Raw genomic sequence first — 21,524 nt, 5'->3', positions numbered from 1 at the left:
AAACATTTAGATCAGAAGATCAACATTTGTCCTGTAGAGATAAATCGGCCATGGTGAGTTTGTGTTACCTCTTCCTGTTTTAGTTGGCGCTTTGATGTGACAAAAAATCTTGTTAAGAAAGGAACCATTTATTTTGGCTGCAATGTTCAGCACAGTAAGATCAGATTTAATTGCTCAAATGGACTGTCTGGACAAATATTCTTTTGTTACTTTTTGGGATAAAGCCAGAGAACATGGTAATGAATCTTCTGTATGATCACGGGTGGTTCTTAAGGCCATTATTAGGATGAATTAGAAGCAATAATCTAAGTCCTTGCATGTGAAAGAGTCAGGAGTTTGTCCATTAAAAGGAGACAGAATCATACAGTCGTGATTTTAAAGGTTTTATTACAAATATCCCTCATATAATGGTACAACATATGTACCACCAGTAAGGCACAGCAGGATCGCTGTTTCATAGAGCTCATTGCTGATATTTGCATCTCTTTTGTGCTAAGATTAGTGAGCCTCACATGTTAAGAGCATTGAAACAGGAAACAAATTCAAAACAAAGCATGCACATGCAACCTGTATAACATAAAATATATTTTTTGTAAAATAAGGTTGTTAATGTTCTAACTCAATGTTTGTAGTGAGGGTGCAGGTTTTTTTTGTTGCTAAATCAATGCTTTAAAACATGTTTGGAATGGTAACAAACTTAATACAAAGAAAACTGTTTTAACAAATAAGTGTATTAGGCACTTGGTTTTTCAAAACATGGCAAAATTCATATTCATTCACTGAATAAACAAAAGGTAATGGTTTTTAAAATATACATATAGTTATGTACCATCATATGATAACTACAACAATAAACATTATAATTTCCTTCTTAGTAAAACTTATTGCATATTTTATACAGACAATATCATTGTTAATGACACCTATTATTCATTAATTTATTTCGGTAAGGTAATAAACATTTTTGACATGAACATACTTCCAAGTCTTTGAACAAAATGATTTAACTGTGTAGAAAATATAAAAAAATTGTTTGATATACAATGATGGAAAATATTAGTTATTTTTGTGCAATAAATGATATTGACTGCATAATGACACAAAATGTGTATTTACAAATATATCAAATATGCAAAACACAGTGACTTCATATGTACTGTGGCATATAGTCTAAAGCTACACCTACATTTTCAATGTAAGCTATTATTACTGCTGTCAACGGAAAATTATATCTATCCACAATCCATAACAACTTTGGAAAATACTGATCACACTGTATTAATGCATTATATTTAAAAATGAAATACATTTGACCTGAAATACATCAGTCAACATAACAGCCTGGGTTGACCAGTTCATAATCCCTTCATTCACAGTATATGATACAATATCTGGTGCTTTACAATAGGCTACAAAAAAAAAAAAAAAACATTTCCTATGAGGATACACATGAATGCTACATGAATATGTCAAGACTCTCGTAAACACACACTAGATATCACTGGGAGGTATGAATCTGCAACTGCTGTAGGTAGAGGCCAGGACCCTAGAAACGATAGTGGCAGTGATACTGTCCAACATAAACAACACATTTGTGGGACACATAAATGGTTAAATGCATCACAGTACATGATGATGAGAGCTGTTTAGTGACAGGAATAGAAGGCTGACGAGACCACTCTTTCATACAACCTCAGAGGCTGGGAAACGGGAGGGGGGGGAGGGCTGAGGCTATTGTACGCGGCGACAGTAGTAACCCAGGACTTTGCATTTCTCACACAGGTGCTGAGGGTGCTCCTTGCTCTGGTCTGACACGTCCAGCCCGTCAGGTTTCTCCAGTGGTCTCTGCACGGAGGACGACAAAGACAGCGCTCGCGTTGGCTTAAATACCCCCAGGGTTAAACGTATGGAAAAGAAAACTGATCCGAGATGGATTTCAGGAACATACACTTGGTCAGTGTTATGGTCATGCGAGCTGTGCTTCATTGGGTAACTTCTGTGATCTTGTTTGTAAAGATAACGATAGGTGAGAAACGTTTCTTTCTTGATTTAGTCTTACAAGAGACATAGATAAGAACAGAGATATTCCAACACTGTGACTAAGTGAATGTTACCTGTTTGTGAGGATAAACATTGATGTGGCACTTTATACATTCTTGCCCCATGTTGGCCCAAGAGTTCCCACTCATCCACTTCCTCTTGCATTTAGGGCACTTGTATTCCCCAAAACATCTCTTCTTCCCCTGGTAAGGGGTCAACCCTTCCCCCTTTGGCCGGGCCTACAAGTACCAAGAAAGAATACAAAATCATGACAGAGATTCTGCAACACTAAAGGCAAACACAGTAAGTACACGTGACACTTTTAGCTCACATATGGAAATGCAAACGATTCACGACGCAATCAGCTGTGGGCAATTCATTGTGCAATATGTGTGGTTTTACTGTGTACAACTGGGGGGGGAGGGGGGGGTTGAATATATTTTGGCTCTTGCCTCTCAACACTTTAACTTGGGGGGACTGACATATTTGGTTTCTTTGGAAAGCAGCCAATTGCAGCAAATTATGAGTAGAATTGATAACAACTATGCTGGTGGGCAGACAGAACGTTTTTATGAAGCAGTTCATAACCATAACGGAATGTTGATTTATTTTTACTTTCACTGGCTATGGTAAAACATATCTAACCAACCACCTAATTCATAACTGACAATATATCTGTTGAGTAATATTTTTTTAAGCAGCTCCCCAACATATCTCTTTTCAGAATTTATCTTAAAACGATGCCCATCGTCTCCCCTTGCTGACAGTAAAGACATTCCTACAGTGGGTGATGACTCATAAACCTGGGATACTTCAGTAATTGTAAATCTATTTTATTTGTAAGTAGGAAGAAGAAAAAACAGTTTCTTTGGAGAAAGCTCTTTCCATTCGAGCCAAGTTGCCTCCCTCCAGCTGTGCTCCCAGAGGACCATAAAGGAGGCCCAGGACTGAGAAAGGACCAATCAGAGAAGACTCTCCTCTACAGGACAAATACCTCAGGCCCTCAGTCATCCCTCCCAGTTGGCCCTCACCCACCAATCAGGGAACAGAGAAGTAGAAAGGGGGGGGAGGAAATCAAACCCAGATGAACTCTACACTTGTATAACATAAGAAACCCCTAAACCCATGATATAGACATCATTTAAATATGTTTTCAATTAAGAGCACCTTGGCTGGAAACTGGGGCAAGCCATTGCTAAGGACGGCTAGAACGAATGCATTGCAACACCCTCTAAATTGTATACGGTTTAACTGTATAGAGTTGAATGTGTGTACATTCAACATGTGCACTCACTGAACTTCTTAGGATTAAGTGACAGACAGTAGGTCAACAATTTCACGACTAACCATATTAGCACAGGATAATTGGTCTTAAATTGTAGTATTTTGATTAAATTAACCTTTGTGATGTTCCGGTTTCATTAAGGGCATGCTGTTCCAGTGTTTGGCCAAGATGAGGCGCTACATGAAGTTGGAATGTGGTGTGCACGCACACAGAACTCGACACTAGAACGTACATACAGTGTAGATTGCATTGACGTTATGAAATGGCTATATTTTTTATACCTGAAACCCAAAGGAATACATTTATAAGCGTGTGTACGAGGGGCTGGCGAAAAGGAATGGAACGCAGTCCGAGAAGAACTTCTTCGTTTTGTTTTATTGAAAGACCGATGATAGTTAATATTATTTATCAAATTACTTCAGAAACACGATACATCTGTGATTTTTCTAGTGAGGAGCATTACTACATGGCTCCTGTGGTTCCTGCTGGCTTGCAATTCCTTCATTGCAATAACACTGATTTAAGACCCTACTAAGATGGCAGCAGGTTGGTTACATTCTACAGGCATGTATAACTATCACACAAGCCAGTCTATGGTGTATATTTTCCGACCCACATCTATGATCTGACCACTCTCTCCTCACCCCCTTCCAGAGAGGATGAAACAGGCCGAGAATCGTCTTCCTGCTGGAGGAAGCAGCTTTCACTATGCAGAGCAATCAAAACAAACTGGGTTACATGCAGGGTGCCAAAGGGCATGGCACACTTCTAACTTTCCACCGGTCCAAACAAAGCATTGGCATTGAAAGCTGAGGACAATGGACAAGACACAAAGATCTGACACGCAACAGAGAGGCTATGTGGGAAGAATACATGAGAATGAAGAATGGATGCGAGGGAAGAATTCACTCTTTTAGTCCTAACAACTTTAAGTCATAATTTTTTACTTTATGCGTTATGCAACTGCTGTATTTCTGTTTTTCAACTCTTGTCATACTCAGAGTTTAACTGGAGGAGGATCAAATGGAAACGTTATTAGTTACGTAGAGCGAGAGATTGTGTAGCTTTTCTTTGTCTTTGGATCTGTGCAATCATTCGACACAACATCTGCGTGAATCAAAAGCATGCTTCAAAACTTCCTGGTTGGAACCTTCATCATCTTTTCCATCTCTCTTGACCGCAACAAATGTCTTCCCATCTGTCCTCAAACACAACGCCACCAACAACCCAACTGAATACAGCAAGACTTTCCGACCGGGAGCCTTGCATCCCCATGCTAGACACTGAGAAGCGAAAGCTAGAGACGGAGGACTAGATCAGTCCAGAAGATCCTGGAATGATTCCTAGTTCCTGGTGAGAAGTCCCTGGGAGGTGGGCCACTGCCGTTTCTCCGTGCCAGCATCTGGAAACCATCACGATACACAATGGAGTTTCTCCAGAGCTGGAACCCCTCCACAACCCCCCCACCCCACCCCCCTCCACACTCCCCCCCCCCCACCCCCCTCCCCTGGGACATCCATCCAACAGAACATAAGACCACTAAACCTATCGGGTACCATGTGGTCAATTACCCCACACTAACAAACCCAGAGCCCTTCCCCTCCTGTTGTTGTCCTTGGACAGGACCCCCAGACTAGCAGAGGAGCCCAGCTGTTTGCTAAGAAAAACACAATCTGACTGGATGGGATTGGCATCCTCAGAGGAAGACCTTGTTGTCTGTCTCCTGTTCCAAAGCAGCTATGTGTGCCTCCTAATGTATTCGGTAATGGGCATCAGTCAAGGGTTTAAAGCTTAACACCAATGTACCTGACTGTATGGAGTGAATTTGTTTCGCTGCTTGTGACATCAACCACATTTTACTGTACAATCTTAACAGAATTTGAATTTGTTCACTCAGCAGACTGCTGGTCATTCTGCGATAACTACACTGTAGTCATGCCTCACTGGAATCTACTTAAATCAAATCAAAATGTATTTGTATAGCCCTTTTTACAAGCAATGTCACAGAGGGCTTCACTCTAACAGTTAGGTGTTAAACAATGGTAAAAAGGTGTTTAGTGTCAGGTAAAAATAATTAAAAGCCATCACAAAATCCGTTAACAAAATCTATAACTAGGACCAAGAGAACCACACCAAATAAAGTGTGATAGTTTCTCTCTCTCGTCCATCATGATTATCCTTACTCAATGGTCGTCTGTGATCCAGCCTGTCTTACATAGCATGTCTTTCCAGGCCTTTCCTCCACAAGCAGCTGTTCACACCATGCTACATGTGCTGAGCTAAGCATTCCTGCTCTGCACATGCATTTATCTACAGATATAGTACAGTAGCTACTGCCTTTTCCTCTGGCTCTCCACAGCTATTGCAACATAGAGGGCGAAATGGTGAGAGATTATAACATGGGACGGTAACATTATGGGCTCATCTGCCTTCCCCACTGAATCCCATTCAACAAAATCACCTCGGAATTCAGATATGAACAAAAGCCCAGTCTTTTTGTTAAGGAAATAGAATCTGTGTCCAGTTTTACACAATGGCATTTCCCCCCCCCCCCTAAATATATCAGCGTGGCCCACAAAAGTAAACCATGATTAAATGTTTGTAAGTTTGAAGCTACAGTGTTGCTACAGTGCTGTCACTCCAATCCCCTCATGACTGCTCCAAGTATTACAATCCCTTGCTCAGCGAAGCAGCAAGGATGAGAAACGTGCTTCCCCCCCGATATGAACAGTTCATGGAAATAACAGTTGGTGGGTCGTAAACCAGAATATTGCTTTTCTGTTTGTCTAGATTAAATCAGAGGATTATGAATAATCGTCTCTTTATTGGAGCTCTAATAGAAAGATTACGTGGTCATAGCTTCTAAATTTGAATGGAAACGTAGGATGTTAGTTTATGTTTAGATTAAATGTCACTTTAATGCTTCTGGGTTCCAGAGATCCTACAAAGCAACAAACAAAAAAACGCCAACACTTGCGTAAGGAACACAGACGTTGACGTTACGGGAGTTACGAGAAGATCAAAGTCAATCGAAGACCCATGAATGCTACGTCTCACAGCCTGGTCCTCAGTTTAACTCAGCTGAGATCTCTCCCGACTCCCGAGTACCTGCCGTGTTGATGACTTGTGCAGCTGTGCACCAGCATAACATTTCAGGCAGTAAGAATGAAGGCGGCAGGTGGGCTCACCAGCAGACACAACATGGAACAGAGGAAATATTCCCATCTTATTCCAAAACATGGGAGTGAGTGAGAAATAAGATAGGGTTATCAAATTTTTCTGGAAGAGGGATTGAGGAAAGGTTATTCTTCACAAAGCTAGTTTGTTGCAGATGGAGTCGATAATATTGTTCCTGACTTTGACATCAGTATTTTGTTAAGGTTCTACACTGTAAAATCTAAACATGGTTTCCAGAGATAATTATGTTATATTTAAACAAAAAAATGTTTTCCAATGTAAAACAGGCCATGCCATTTGACACAGTTAGGATTCAGCCAGTGTCCGTACAGCCAGAGATGAGGCTTACCTATGTCACAATACATCAATCGGCACTATGTCAGCACTGCACTAGTCAGATGGCTGAGCGGTTAGGGAATCAGGCCATTACTCAGAAGGTTGCCGGTTCGATTTCCCCCAAAAATGATGTTGTGTCTTTGGGCAAGGCACTTCACCCACTTCACCCACCCTCGGGGGAATGTCCCTGCACTTCCTGTAAGTCGCTCTGGATAAAAGCGTCTGCTACATTACTAAATGTAAATGTATGAACGTGTGAAGCTTTGATATCACTCTCTCTCACTTATCTCCCTTCCTGCTGTCCTCACTCATTCTAGACAGTACCACCCCCCCCCCCCAATTATTTAAAAAACTATGGCAACCAATCAATTACTTCCAGCGGTGATCCTTCTATATAAACATGTTGTTAAATTGGCCACACTATGCGTAGAGCCTTTTATTTTATCATTAAAAACAAGAAGAGCAGCAAAGCATAAAAAACCCATCGTAGCCCATCTATAACCACAGGCAGTTTTTAACTGAAAGAAAACAGCCATTGGTTATCAGAAGTGGTGTTCCCAACATTCCACTGTCTTCTCTATCTCTCCTTCTCCTACTTCTATGAAGATGCTCAGGCCAATGTCAACAGAAGACCACACATCTTCCAGATAACATATTTATGGTATCTGCCCAAGAAGAACCCAGTGTTTCCCACAGATTAGAAAGCTATATGTGGCGGGGGGGGGGGGGGGGTGTTGTTTCATGTCAGACCGGGGGGGGGGTCGAAATAATTCACAAAATCAATCAACAACAACAAACAAATAATTTCTGCATATGCAGGTAGCGACGCTGCATACAGGGTGCTAAATAACTATTTAACTGGTCGGCTCCATGACGCCGGGTAAGTAGCTAGCTCTTGAAACTTCTCACCAAAACAACGAAGGGGAACCTTCGATTAAGACATGTCCGTCGGTACCTAGCGAAAAGTAGCCTCAACTTTCCTAGACCTTTAGCTACGGCACTAATGCTGAAGGCTCGCTGATGTAGCTGTCGGTCTCACTAGAACGGCGTATGCATCGTTGCTAACGTGTGCTGACGTAGTGACTGTGTGTGTATGTGAGAAAGACGCGTGCGTGAAAGAGACGGAGGGAGAGCAGGGAAAGGAAATGCAGCTGAACGAATACGCTGCGTGTTTTTACCTAAATAGCGAAAAAAAAAAATGTTTACGAAACGCAATGTGTGGCGGCCGGTGTTGATTCTGTGGCGCACCGCCACAAATTAGTCTATGTGTGGGAAACACTGAGAACCAAAACCATCAGTACATCAGTGCTGCTTGAGGTTTTCCAGTCACACGTTCAACTGGGAAGAAGACATCTTGGTTGAAATAATACAATATATATATATATATATATATATATAATATCTAAAAGAACATAAACAATATACTTTAAGGGTTTATGTAAATCTTACTGACACAAAAAAAACTGTGTCTTTGTTTAGTTTTAATTACAAAGGTAAACTGGCTGAGCCCAAGCCACTTGAGGAAGGACTTCATGAGAAGAAACATCAAAGCCCAGAGTCAGACCTCATCTTTAACCCCTGCAACTGTCAAAGGACTCTCTGTCCCGAGTCATTAATCAAACCACTCCAGTGCATTCCGACATTCTTTATGAAACCCCGTGTAGAAATCAACACACATCACTCAGCCTCTAAACTATCAGAGACCCTTCCTTTTCCCAATCCAGGTTTTTTTCTTTTTTTTACACACATCTCATCCCTGTTTTGGACACAGACGTTTGAGCGAACCTGTAAGAGAGACTCCTGCTAGGCAGGCCCCTCCAGATCCCATAGGAGAGAGACAGGGATGACTTCATGGCAGCAGCCCAGCGGGCCTGAAGGCAGCACCCTGCTAAAAGGAACAATACAACCATACTTCCTGACCTCTCAGTCCACAGACCCTGCAGAGAAAACAATAAGCTCCTTATTTAGGCCCAGCCAATCCCAGCACTGAGCCATTCCCTGTCAGCGCTCTGTCACTCTTCTAATCACTTTACAGTAAGAGAGTTAAGCTGGGCTGTTATGACCTTGATGTAGCAGTGGGATGGCTGATGTTGTGACATATTTATCGCAACATGTGGACTGATTAGGTGCCTATCTTTATCAGGTGTTGGTTGGTAGCATGTGAGAATGGTCTGGGGATTCCAATCTGGACAGCATTAATTTGTATAGTGTTTCTGAATATTAGACCCTTAGTACACTGCTCTACAGAGACGCATGCAAACATACAGTACAGTCAGTATATGCATATCGTACGTACATTGTGTATTCACATTACTTGAATGTACTATAAATGCCACAGATTCTAACTGCAAGGACAAAAAGCAGTTTGTCAGTTGTTTGCAGCTCTGCTTAGCTTTTCAAGAACTGAAGAGGCCTTTGTTAAAAAGGACTGCTCCTTAATCATTGCTTTGGGTTTGAAATCCAGCAACACTCGATAAAATCTGACATCATCTTCCTACAACAGAGCATGGAGGAGGAGGCCGGTAGAAATGGTTTCCAGACTTTGCACATTTAAAGGGGTGAGGCTGTAGGAAGCATCATAAATACCTCCCAGAAACATTCTGACAGCTTAACCCGGCTGTGAAACAAATCTCAGCCAATGTTGTTGATGTCCTCCAATTGTCCATAGGAGGGGTTACACAGTACACACACTGACTTAATACAAACAGCAACGTAAACACATGCATTGACTAAATGTAAACAGCAATTGCCGACAACATTATCGAAAATGATTCATTGTTTTTTTTCTGAGTGGAGCAGAAACAGTGGAATTAGGGTACAACCAGTGCAACCAGAACCAACCCTCCACTAACCACCATTACCTGTGATTCCCTTATCAAAGGGGGCAGGTTTTCAAAGCTACTCCTCTTTACCTCCCGGGATAAAAGTTGGTTAAACCAAACCTTCTTTCTGTCTGTCTTTTCCCTTGTGCCTGATGAGTTACTCTTTGTTCTTTGATTCAAATTCACTCAGCTTTGTTCTTTGATTCAAATCCACTCAGCAACAAAACTCTGTGATAGTCATTCCAGGACTCGAGTACTCTCTGGAGCTAAGGTACCCTAAGAATCTCCATCCTAAGAACAGCAAAAGATGCCTGTATGAGGACAATAACCTAGGCATCCGCTAAAAAGAAGAATCTTGTGCACCACACACTTTATTCATATTGAACTACAGTAAGTAGAGTGTGTGTGTGTGTGTATGTGTGTGTGTGTGTGTGGGGGCGGGGGGGCGGGGGGGGGGTGGTTATCAGGGGTCAAGCCTTGAAACACAAAATGACCCAAGGAGGCACTTACAGCAAAGCAACGTCATAAATTACCAAAGTCACTGGTGATCTGGATAATCATCACAAGATGTGGTGAGATTGTGCAGCACTGAGAGATGTCCTTAGGATTTGTGCCACAGTCAACACAGTCTGCCATCAACACAGTCTGCAATCAACACAGTCTGCCATCAACACAGAGACCTGAGATTCACTGAAGTTCTTTGTATTCAGTTATAGTCCTACATCCTTTGTCTTGAGAAAAACATGGAAGTGAAATTATGTGTTTACCTTTTATGTGTCATGTTGTTTAGCGTAATTAAGTTACTCCACAGACCACAGTACATGTCTTTTTATTCCCTATTTTGGTTTCTTTAACGTTGCATACCACTTGTTGCGTTAATCAATGAAGCAATCCCTTTATGTTAATGAGTATAATTCTCGATATTTCCTTGTGAAAATGATCAACAGAGGAGTATGTTGGCACACACTGTTGTGGTCATGTTTATTCCATCCAGCAAAGCTCAACAGATCTCCCTCTCGTCTTTCATTAAGTCGAGCTTGCGGATCTAATCTCACATCTGGTCCACATTATCATCCTATGGTACAACAACTCCACTGGAATATGCGCATAGGATGTACTGCGAAATCTCCATCACCTTGACAAAAAGGAATGTCAACTTTCAGAATTAAAAATTGATGAGGAAACGAAGTTAAAAAAATATATATACTAGGCTAGTGTAGTTAAAAGTGTAGTTAGTTTAAACTTTTGTCTGTTCAGATCGATCCCTGTCATTTACAGCAAAAGTGACAAAGCCTTAAACCGTCGGTTTCAGAGCAAGATCCCTGGACTCTGTGACTGTACAAGTGACTGTGGTTTTACCTGGAGGTGTGGCCTGCTGTAGATGTCATGCACAGCTTACCTGAGGGCAGTCTTTGATGTAGTGTCCTTTGTTGAAGCAGAGGTGGCACAGGTAGTTGGGCGGAGGCCTCTTGCTGGGTTTGCGTGTCTCCGAGGAGATGGACAGGTCTGAGAAGTGGTCCGTTAGAGAGTGGAGGCCCTGCACAATGTTGTTGAGGGAGCCATAGGGAGAGGAGCTCTTGTAGAAGTTGTCGTTCAAGGCCTAACAAACAAAGACAATTACATACATGCAGGGCAACTTGTGACAATAATGTCAATAAAACACACAGGAAAGAGTTTATGTGTATCGAAGCTTTTGTGATTTCCAAATTTTTCCCTATACGCAAACATTTAGAATGAGTTTGAATCCCTAAAGGGTCAACTGATTTGCTACTTCTTCCTCTTTGATTGATTTGGTTGTTTGCTAGTGTCTCTTGCCTCTGTAAAACACAAGACAGTAGACTTTCCTTTATCCTTGCAGATGTTCCATTCATTCTGTGAACAGATAGTGTCCATTTCCTTGGAGGAACAAAATGCCTTTGTCAGGCATTTTTCCCATTCCTCCTATTAGTAGGACACAATCAACATCATTGTATGTATGGAACTGGCACTATGGTACTGTGTGTTTACTCCACTCTGTTAGAGCACAGAACATGAATCCAAGTGCAGAGTCATCTCCATTGATATGACCACTGGCATGGAAGCCATGCAGAAGAGTGACAGTTTGAAACAAATCCTTATCATTTGGTTCTGACTTCCTTGTGAGTGGTTAACGACCAGCTGCACACCAGTTATTGTTATAACTACAGCGTGGAACTATTGAAATCACCATTTTTTTGATGGAGATATCATGGAGGCCCTTATACATTGATGGGTTATTTGAAGTGATCACTGCCTACAGTGTAGCCTACTTTATGTGTTTTCCACACCCAGTCAGATGAATGTAGTAGTATCCTATTCAGTCAGATGAATAGTAGTATCCTATTTGAGCGAACTGGCTCCTGGGATAGATGGTAATCGAACGGAGCAGTTTCAGTCACAGAACAGGCCGTTACGTACAACGTCCGTTCAAACCCGGGTAAACCCTTGCATTCATCTTTTATAAACCTGTAAGGGGCCTTTCTCAACCTGCCCTACCTCCTGGGCTGCCAACGGACATCAGAACACGTCTCAACACACACAGGCACTATATCCGGACACAAGACACATATTCATAGTAGACAGTTGATCACCACATCCCACTGGAGGCACATTACTGGCATGCAGCGTGGGTTAACCGAAATAGTCTGCTTGATCCCAACTGAAACCTTAATCTTAAAATATGTGATTTCTTTTTTTTCTTTCTTAACGGTATATGAAATAAAACTTGAAATTATTAATATAATTAATTTCACAGCTTCCTTGGACGATCAGCCATAACTTTGCAGTAAATTACACAATAATAATACTATTATGCAACGTTATGTACTATCGGCTATAAAATGAAGGATGTGATTATGGCATGCATATCGCATGAACAGAATTGATACTCTACCTCAGTCCTCTGAAGTTGCAAAAAGTTGTTAAGATAGTTGGAGTTCAGCGCTGAGCTCAAATCAGGAGCGGAGCGCTTGGTATAGTTCAAGTCACTGATAGAAATGTCCGACTCTGGTTTGAACGCATCAAAGGCATTGGTCTGGTGAGTATCTTGTAAAGACATATAGACCCAGTTCAGCAACTGCGCTGGTTGGTACACAGAGGTACTCGTGTCTATGGCAGACATCAGGCTCATCTTGGTAAGAATGTGCCTCTTCCACCGTTATTCGCCGCTGCTGAATTTATCAAATGACCAAATTGTTTTCCTTTTCATTACACCTCTTCAACGCAGTTTAAAATGTTACTGCATTTACTCTAAATCAGACCTATGGGACTCCAATCCCTGGTTTATGTTCTCGGGAGAACCGTGGTAAAGGCATGACAGGGCGAAAAGTTTCTGCCCGTCAAATCTAGTGGCTCTAGAACTCAGAGTACAGATTAGATTAGCTCATTGCATATTCTCCCGGTCATTGGAGTACGTCATCACGTACAGGAGGTCCTATGTTAGCAGGATTGTGGGCACTCTATTTTCTTGAAAAAAAAACTAATTTTATTGATTTGTTTCTGTATGTTCTTAAAATAAATGTGGTTCATATTTATTCGTCTCAGAGCAACAAAAGCCCAACAACAAATTACGGAAAATGATCAAATTAATGACTTTTTACAAGGCTATATCTGGGTTCAGGTTAGGAATTAGTCAACATTCATCTGGTGTTCGAACACATTGATAGAATGACACACATAACTCAAACTTTCCTGCATGTATAAACGACACTCATAGCCTATACAACTTCAGTTCGTAGAAATGCTGCCATCTAGTGATAGTCAAAAATGAATGATTGTTGTGTGGGATAAATTATAGCCTACAGATGAAGTCATCTTAAAAGTTAGCCTAACTCAGTGTCAATTCAGGCTTTATTTTATCCATTGGCAAAGGTGATGGTATGGAATAATGAACCTTCAATAATTCATATTGTGTTGGCCAATTTAACATGTTGAAAGCAGTTGGACCTGTTTAACACCCCGCCTAGAGTCAGATTATTTTTGCTTCTCATTTCTAGAAAGCATTAAACCAGTGACACTGGTTGACTGATCTACTTACATCAACAAACGTAGGCTAATGTTTTTTTCTGAAGATATCATGGCTATGGGAGTAAAGTACGTCAGCCTACCGCTGACATGTGATCACGTACTCACTTATGCAATGAATGTATATAGAACAGCACGGGTGTGGCCATTGTCACCTAACTGAAACACTACACCAAGTGGCCTATGTAATGCATACTAAACACTGTGCCTTTCTATGAGTAGGCCAACACTGGGTGAATGGGTACTTGTTTCAAGAACGGAGATGGTCTACTGTTCCTCAATTCTTTTAAAATAATTGGGAGATTATTAACTTTGACAGTATTGCAACAGAGACTGACAGATCATCAAGTAGCCTAACCTTTCATAGAGAGCATTCCTGTTTACGTTCACGCCTCTTGACTCAATTGGAGCAAAGATTACAAGACTGGAAACAATGATAAGACCCACCCACAACTAACCCCGCTTTAGAAGCATTCCTCTTCCTGAATCTCCAGTGGAAGATCATCGGACGTTGAAAACACAGTAAGAAACACATTTTAGCCAACGTTTAAAATGTTAAGATCGCAACAACATTGCAAATGTCCATGTAATCAAGCGTAAAACGTGTAGCGTTGTGCGAGCCTTCTAATTTGCTTTATTTACTGCTCCGGTTTGAGGGAACAAAACCTAAACCTAATCACTGCTTGGCCCATCTACTCTGCGACAAGATACCATTTTAGAGCTGAAGCTTAGCCAGTTTAACTTTCATGGGGTGTTTTCACATTTTGAGCATCATTCTGTAGCCTGTAGTCTGCATAATGTATAATACTCTACACAACTGTGGTTGAACTCGTACTGCTATTTAGTCTCGAAGCTAGGCGTCTTGAATGAGACACTTCGTAATTACACTGCGATGTATGCTAGTGAATTTGCTATTACGTAATCAGGTCTCGAAGAACGATTACCACGGAAAAAACATAGGCCAATATCCTGATTGGTTGAATGTTATATTTCGAACTTCCAAATTCAGATAATAGGTTGTATTTAGGCTACATGACATAGGCCCATCCCAGTAAACTGTGAAGCGGATGCGATTGATGTCACAGTGCTGCGAGGGCCGTGAAGTTTTGACAGTGTGCTTGCATGATCATCTGACTTTATTTAACAATCTGGGGCGACGTCTAGTTACAAAGTAATACGTGCTTTTTGTTCTGAAGTTGGGGTGATTTAGGTTTTAATATCGCTTACCAGAAGTTTTTTTTTTGTCTCTGAAAGTGTTGAAGAGTAGGCTAGCCTAGCCTACAATGCAAATCATTTGCACCAACATCATTCGCAAGTGGGGGAACTGGTAGAAAGGGAAATGCGATGCCCCGTTTACACACGACTCTCACTATCAGGCCTGGCCTGTTCAGAAGTCAGATTTGTGAGGATAGTTTACAGTAGATTCATAGTGCGAGGTGGTCATCAGTTGATCTGAAGACATCCTTATCTTAATGCCAATAATTGTTTGTTGAAAATTATCGCAAAAATGAAACCTGACACGTATAGTAGGCTAAGTATTATTAATTAAATCAACTCTAATTAAATCATACTTTGCTGAACACTTGGGAACACTGCAAATGCTGTCAACTACAGTTTTAGCACTTAATCTCTCAATATTTCTGTGTTCATCCAGACTGAGGTATGATAGACCGTGTCTCTTGTCCACGGTTGAGCCAGCATATTACCTTACTGTGCTTACTTCCTCAAGGACCTGAAGATGAGCTATCCTGGATACCCTTCTCAGTCTGGTGGCTACCCCCCTCAAGCTGGTGGCTACCCAGCTCAATCAGGGGCATATCCCCCTCAAGCCGGTGGCTACCCAGCTCAACCAGGGGCATATCCCCCTCAAGCTGGTGGCTACCCACCTCAACCAGGGGCATATCCCCCTCAAGCCGGTGGCTACCCACCTCAACCAGGGGCATATCCCCCTCAAGCCGGTGGCTACCCACCACAAGCCGGCGGATACCCACCCCAAGCTGGAGGCTATCCACCACAAGCTGGAGGCTACCCTGCTGGAGCAGGGGGTTATCCTCCAGCAGGAGGGGGCTACCCTGCCCCAGCTGGAGGATTCCCCCCTCAGGCAGGAGGCTACCCTTCCATGCCCCCAGCAGGTAAGGCTGACACGGGTTGTAGAGACTCTGCAACGCACTTGTTTTATTTATGCTGTCAACTAGGTTCATCGAAGGGAGTTGAGACAAGGCTATTCAACGTTTTTTTCAATGAAAGGGCTTTAATTGGAGGATTGTGTTCTTTCTCTAGGAGGTGGTTGGGGGGGAGCCCCTGCAGGATATGGAGTGGTATGTTGTAATTATTATAAATGATTGATACACTGGCCATTATGTACTGACAACATAGCAACAGGCTCCGATAAAAGCTTTTTTTTACAATTCCTGCCTGTCATTATCATTAATATCTGTTATTACACCCAGCCAGGGCAAAATATGCCTCAAGGATACCCGGGGGGCCCTGCTCCAGGCCAACCTATGCCAACCCAACCAGGCGTCCCCAACCCATCCATGCCGGGGTACGGTGGAGGGGCCCCAACTCCTCAGGGACCTGCCATAAACGTGAGACTATTTCAAGTCGTGTGCTTATTAGTCATTGCAATGTTTTTCCCGATCATTTGTTAATCAATGTGTTTGTGGTGTCACTGTCCTGATCAGAGAGGATACAGGGGCTCTCTGAAGGACTTCCCAGGGGCTGATCCACTGAGGGATGTGGAGGTCCTTCGAAAGGCCATGAAGGGATTTGGTCAGTATGGGTTTTTGTAGGATTTTTTATTAAATGGTTATTCCGGCTTTGTAGCACATTTAGCACATTTAGCCTTACACTTGTGCTTAGTAGACATACTATTACCGTATTTTCCGGACTATAAGTCGCTCTGGAGTATAGATTGCATTGGTCAAAAAATGCGTCATAAAGAGAAAAAATATATATATGTCGCACTGGATTATAAATCTCATTTATTTCAAAATGTATTTCACTAAATCCAAGAGCAAGTACAGACATTTAATCTGGAAAGAAAAGTCATCCAACTACAAAATAGCAAACAGAACAACAGGCTGAATAAGTGTCCGGTATGTTAACGTTACTCATTAACAGTTATTCAGCTACAAAATAGCATTAAGAACATACCTGGGAGGCTGAATAGGCTAAGTTAACATAACAAGCTAGCGAGTCCAACAAGCAAGTTACCGGTAAACTAGTTCACCAAGCTCCCGATCTCATTCCACATCACTGAATCCGTTGAACTCCTTGGTTCATGTCAGTCAGTATGAATTAACATTTAAAAACATGTTAAATTACATATATTTTGATATATAAGTCGCACCTGACTGTAAGTCGCAGGACCAACCAAACTGTGAAAAAAAGTGTGACTTATAGACTGGAAAATACGGTACTTATAAACTGGTCCCTACAAACAGGAACTGATGAAGGAGCCATAATTGAACTTCTCGGAAACCGTACCTGTAAGCAAAGAGTGCCAATGGTAGCTGCCTACAAAACCACTTATGGGAAGGTGAGACCCAGTACAATACAGTTGTTTGTTTGTTTGCTTCGTTCATCATTTGCTGCTGCTGAGGAATGTAAATGACAAATGACACCTTCAATGATATTTCATTGAATGTTTTTGTTTCTACAAAGATTTATTTAATAATATTTCCCCTTCGTCTCATGCTTTTTCAAGGATTTATTCCACGATTTGAAGTCTGAGCTCACGGGACACTTTGAAGAACTGGTTCTGGCGATGATGAAGACTCCCGGCAGTTTCGCAGCTTCTGAACTCCGAGAGGCCATTAAGGTTAGAGGATCTTCTGATGTCATCTACGCCCCTCAAAGTATTGTATTGTGGCTCATCACATCTGTGTCTCATCTTGGATTAAAAATTGAAATAAAGGTCAAAACACCTAAATGTTCTAACTGAAAATACTGCAGCTTCTCCAGATAGGAATCGTTTTTCCTGTGAATATCTTTCAGTAATTCAGACGTCTATAACAGATTGTTGTTCTGTCATAGGGGGCTGGCACTGATGAAGCATGCCTGATCGAGATCCTGACGTCACGCAGCAATGCTGAGATCAAGGAGATCAATCAGATTTATAAGACCGGTACGTGTCTACGTGTTTGAGTCAAGGGAAAAAGGGGATATATCATGTGACTCATGAACTGACCTGAACTCAAATGCTGTGTTTTAGAATACGGGAAAACACTGGAAGATGCCATCAGCAACGACACCTCAGGACACTTCCGGAGACTCCTCATCTCACTCTGTCAGGTAACACTTGTTCAAACTCCCTCTAACCACGTATTGAACACAGGATCCATTGACATTACATTTATATTTAGTCATTTAGCAGACGCGCTGATCCAGAGCGACTTACAGTAAGTACAGGGATATTCTCCCCGAGGCAAGTAGGGTGAAGTGCCTCGCCCAAGGACACAACATCATTTTGCACGCCCGGGAATTGAACCGGCAACCTTCTGATTAATAGCCCAACTCCTTAACCGCTAAGCCATCTGACCCCATTTGCCAGTTTGGTCACATGGTCCACGTGAACTCAAAACCATGCCACAAAGAAGAATGAAACACCCATTCGGGATGGATATTTCCTTCCTATTTTTGTTTTGAGACAAATTTGAATTTTTGAAAGAAACTAAAGACAATCAGGCACAAATTCATCTCTTGAATTACTTTTTCTACCTTATATCCAGGTGACTATTTAGCTTTGCTTGTTGGAAACATATTTGAATTTCCTTGTGCTGTTGTGAGAAATGTATAGCACCACAGCACAACAGGCAGTCTCCTTTAAATAGTGGCAGGATGTTAACCGCAGAAGCCATATCACTTCATGTTGCAATGGCTCAAATGTGAAACATAGCACGCTTTTTGTCTCTGTCAAATGTCTGTTTCAATATTTCCCTTCTTGTAAATAGGGAAACCGTGACGAAAGGGAAACAGTGGACGTTGCCATGGCAAAACAGGATGCTCAGGTAACGACACTTAAAAATACTACTTGAATCTTTGTCAGAGTATTAAGCAGTCTACTATCTATAAGGTTGTGTTCTCATGAACATTATCCATTATCAAGATGCAGAGATGGAAACTGTTTCTCTATCAGTTAGTGCACCAGTCCTCTGTCTTATAGGATATTGTCTGGCTAGATATTCTATGTCTAGATATTGTCTAGCTCTCTAGTATTAGACTTTTATTTTTATTTGTACATTCTGCCTTTTTTACTTAAAAAATAAAATTAAAATAACATCCGTATATGTTATTTGTATGCACCTTCCTGCCCCAATAAATTCTGTATTTGTGTGAACTTACAAGGCAACAAAAACCTATTCTGATTCAGGTTCTTATCATCCTCCTCAGTGGCAGGATGCAGTGCTGCATGGCGTTCATGTACTTTTTATTTTGTTTCCTAGAAACTGTATGCTGCTGGAGAAAACAAAGTGGGCACAGATGAGTCCCAGTTCAACGCCATCCTGTGTGCCCGCAGCAAGCCTCACCTGAGAGCAGGTGGGCTAACCCAAACATCACTGTGTTCACTTCCTCAGGCCGAGTTTCCTTGTGGCTTCGCCTCACTGCTCCACACTTACTGTTCACTCACGTCTCACGAATCCAAGCGTTGTTTTTGAATGAGTTATGAACCGGCTGAATGAGATCTGACCTAAGGTATTAGTCGGGATATATACGATAATTTACATTTAGTCATTTAGCAGACACTCTTATCCAGAGCGACTTACAGTAAGTGCAGGGACATTCCCCCCGAGGCAAGTAGGGTGAAGTGCCTTGCCAAAGGACACAACGTCATTTTGCACGGCCGGGAATCGATCTGGCAACCTTCAGATTACTAGCCCGGTTCCCTAACCGCTCAGGCTTCTGACACCTTACTTACGTGATCCTAAACATCCTTGCTATGCCTCTCATCCCTTAAAGTGTTCCATGAGTACCAGCAGATGTGTGGACGAGACATTGAGAAGAGCATCTGCAGGGAGATGTCTGGAAATGTGGAATCTGGGATGGTTGCTGTTGGTGAGTCCATGGCATAAACTGTCGCCAAACTGTCAATATAAAGAAAATATAGTTACTAGTATCGATGCAGTCACCAAAGTTAGTTCATAGTAGTATAGATTGAAGATGAATGATATGCTTTGTCTCTTGTTCCCCAGTAAAGTGCATCAGGAACACCCCTGCCTACTTTGCAGAGAGACTCCACAAGGCCATGCAGGTATAGCTCACCTCCTGTATGTGCTTCTGTGATGACAATGTAAAGAAGCCTATTCTGTAGAGTACTGGTCGAACTGGTTTAATCCGGTATTTGCTCCCAGGGTGCTGGGACCATGGACACGACCCTGATCCGGATCATGGTGTCTCGCTCTGAAGTGGACATGCTGGACATCAGACAGGTGTATGTGCAGACCTACGGCAAGTCGCTGTACACTCACATCTCTGTAAGTACCGGAACCATGTCAAAAGGACTGTTGGTCTGATCTCCTGTGTTCTGATCTCCTGTGTTCTGATCTCCTGTGTTCTGATCTCCTGTGTTCTGATCTCCTGTGTGATAGGGTGACACCTCTGGTGATTACAAGAAGATGCTGTTGAAGCTGTGCGGTGGAAGTGACTAGAAGGGACACTGTACTGGTAGTCCTCATGATTAGAAGAATGTGCCAGGACCTTATATTTGCCTGTTATGCATGTAGTTATTTTAGCCACTCATTGTCTCTTGCAAATGCTGCATTTTAAGATGCCAACAGCACACACACGCACACCCCGTGACCTTTGCTGAAGGAGAACATGACTTTAATTTAACCTGGTTTAAGCTGTATTTAGTCAGGTCTATGTTACTGTGGTCTTCTTCTGTTTTGTGTGTAGTATGTTTAATCGTATTTCAAGACAAATCATTTTATATGACTGAAAACTTAATTAGTTAATTATAATAGTTGAGATTATATAGTTTACCATTTGAAAATACTAAATATGTCTTTTGAAGTACATGTATCAGTTAAACATATCTTGCTGACTATGCAAATTAATCTCTTAGGATGATGGTTTTCTCTAATATTCTTTCACTGTTGCCTTTTTCAAATTGCTGAAAACCAAAAGCATATGGCTCGTGTCTCTTTCAATGTTATTGCTGTTAAATTACTTTCTCAAATTGTTAATTTACAATTTTTATGATTTCCAGAAGGTGATAGTTGTGGAAGCATTGTGCCCGACAAAAAAGGTGCTTGTCATTATCAAAATTGTTTTGTATTTCTGTTACTGGTGTACAGTTTCTTGCCAGTAGAGGGCACTTTAGTTCACTTAAGGATTAGATCTAACCATGTTTATTAAACCATCTTTAAAGGTGTAGATGTACTACAGTGTGTCTTTGTACTAATACTACATTGCAGTTCATTATGCTGGTTATTAGGTGGCCAAAGGGGTGGCCATATACTATTCGCAACATACAAGGCTTATAAAGTTGTCACTTGTGCCAATAAAAATATAATGTATGACTAACAGATCTTTTGTGTGAACAGTGTTCATGTGCTTCAGTATAAACTGTAATTTAGCTACTAAAATAAAACATAAGGGCTATTTGCATTTCAAAGGCTGTTTCATTGCAAGTTTGGCCTGGATTATTAATTCAGTCAGGAAGTCAACCACACAGTTCTTCAGACACCTCACCTTCAGTTGAAAGATGGAACAGTATCCCTTACATAAGTGATTCCTCTGTGCGTGCGTTTTGGTCTCTTATCTGAAAAGGGAAAATGTTAAAGTTTTTCACAGTTCATTGCCACACAGCGGTAAAATGG

At 41.6% G+C, this 21,524-nt stretch overlaps 2 protein-coding genes and 1 long non-coding RNA gene across 3 annotated transcripts; 2 read left to right on the top strand and 1 right to left on the bottom strand.

Annotated features, from left to right (window-relative positions):
- Positions 1 to 62: 62 nt before the first annotated feature.
- Positions 63 to 13,027, bottom strand: LOC124475292 (zinc finger CCHC domain-containing protein 24-like). Its single transcript, XM_047031784.1, has 4 exons — positions 12,572 to 13,027; positions 11,060 to 11,260; positions 2,115 to 2,279; positions 63 to 1,845 (listed from the first exon to the last, which is right to left on the bottom strand). Exons 1-4 carry the CDS (start codon positions 12,806 to 12,808, stop codon positions 1,732 to 1,734), a joined length of 717 nt encoding a protein of 238 aa, XP_046887740.1. The 5' UTR covers positions 12,809 to 13,027; the 3' UTR covers positions 63 to 1,731.
- LOC124475308 lies at positions 1,755 to 3,883 on the top strand. Its single transcript, XR_006956903.1, has 3 exons — positions 1,755 to 2,026; positions 2,210 to 2,343; positions 2,885 to 3,883. It is a non-coding gene; the product is annotated as an uncharacterized LOC124475308 (long non-coding RNA).
- A 1,020-nt stretch (positions 13,028 to 14,047) lies between the features above and the next one.
- LOC124475261 (annexin A4-like) lies at positions 14,048 to 21,306 on the top strand. Its single transcript, XM_047031725.1, has 15 exons — positions 14,048 to 14,223; positions 15,431 to 15,833; positions 15,982 to 16,019; positions 16,152 to 16,289; positions 16,386 to 16,473; positions 17,148 to 17,242; positions 17,411 to 17,524; positions 17,740 to 17,830; positions 17,918 to 17,997; positions 18,657 to 18,713; positions 19,149 to 19,242; positions 19,663 to 19,758; positions 19,896 to 19,954; positions 20,055 to 20,177; positions 20,292 to 21,306. Exons 2-15 carry the CDS (start codon positions 15,440 to 15,442, stop codon positions 20,349 to 20,351), a joined length of 1,527 nt encoding a protein of 508 aa, XP_046887681.1. The 5' UTR covers positions 14,048 to 14,223; positions 15,431 to 15,439; the 3' UTR covers positions 20,352 to 21,306.
- The last annotated feature ends 218 nt before the right edge of the window (positions 21,307 to 21,524 follow it).

This window comes from Hypomesus transpacificus, chromosome 13 (assembly GCF_021917145.1).
Source record: "Hypomesus transpacificus isolate Combined female chromosome 13, fHypTra1, whole genome shotgun sequence".
Lineage (NCBI taxonomy): Eukaryota > Metazoa > Chordata > Actinopteri > Osmeriformes > Osmeridae > Hypomesus > Hypomesus transpacificus.
The sequence above is the reverse complement of the archived record's forward strand: the minus strand, read 5'-3'. Positions and strand labels throughout refer to the sequence as shown.

Coding starts and splice junctions, on each gene's coding strand:
- LOC124475292 (XM_047031784.1), bottom strand. CDS start 12,808: ATGAGCCTGATGTCTGCCATAGACACGAGTACCTCTGTGTACCAACCA. Junction 11,261..12,571: donor TGCAACTTCAGAGGACTGAG/GTAGAGTATCAA, acceptor TTTGTTTGTTAG/GCCTTGAACGACAACTTCTA. Junction 1,846..2,114: donor ATGTTTATCCTCACAAACAG/GTAACATTCACT, acceptor TCCTCCGTGCAG/AGACCACTGGAGAAACCTGA.
- LOC124475261 (XM_047031725.1), top strand. CDS start 15,440: ATGAGCTATCCTGGATACCCTTCTCAGTCTGGTGGCTACCCCCCTCAA. Junction 15,834..15,981: donor CCCTTCCATGCCCCCAGCAG/GTAAGGCTGACA, acceptor TTCTTTCTCTAG/GAGGTGGTTGGGGGGGAGCC. Junction 17,525..17,739: donor AACTCCGAGAGGCCATTAAG/GTTAGAGGATCT, acceptor GTTCTGTCATAG/GGGGCTGGCACTGATGAAGC.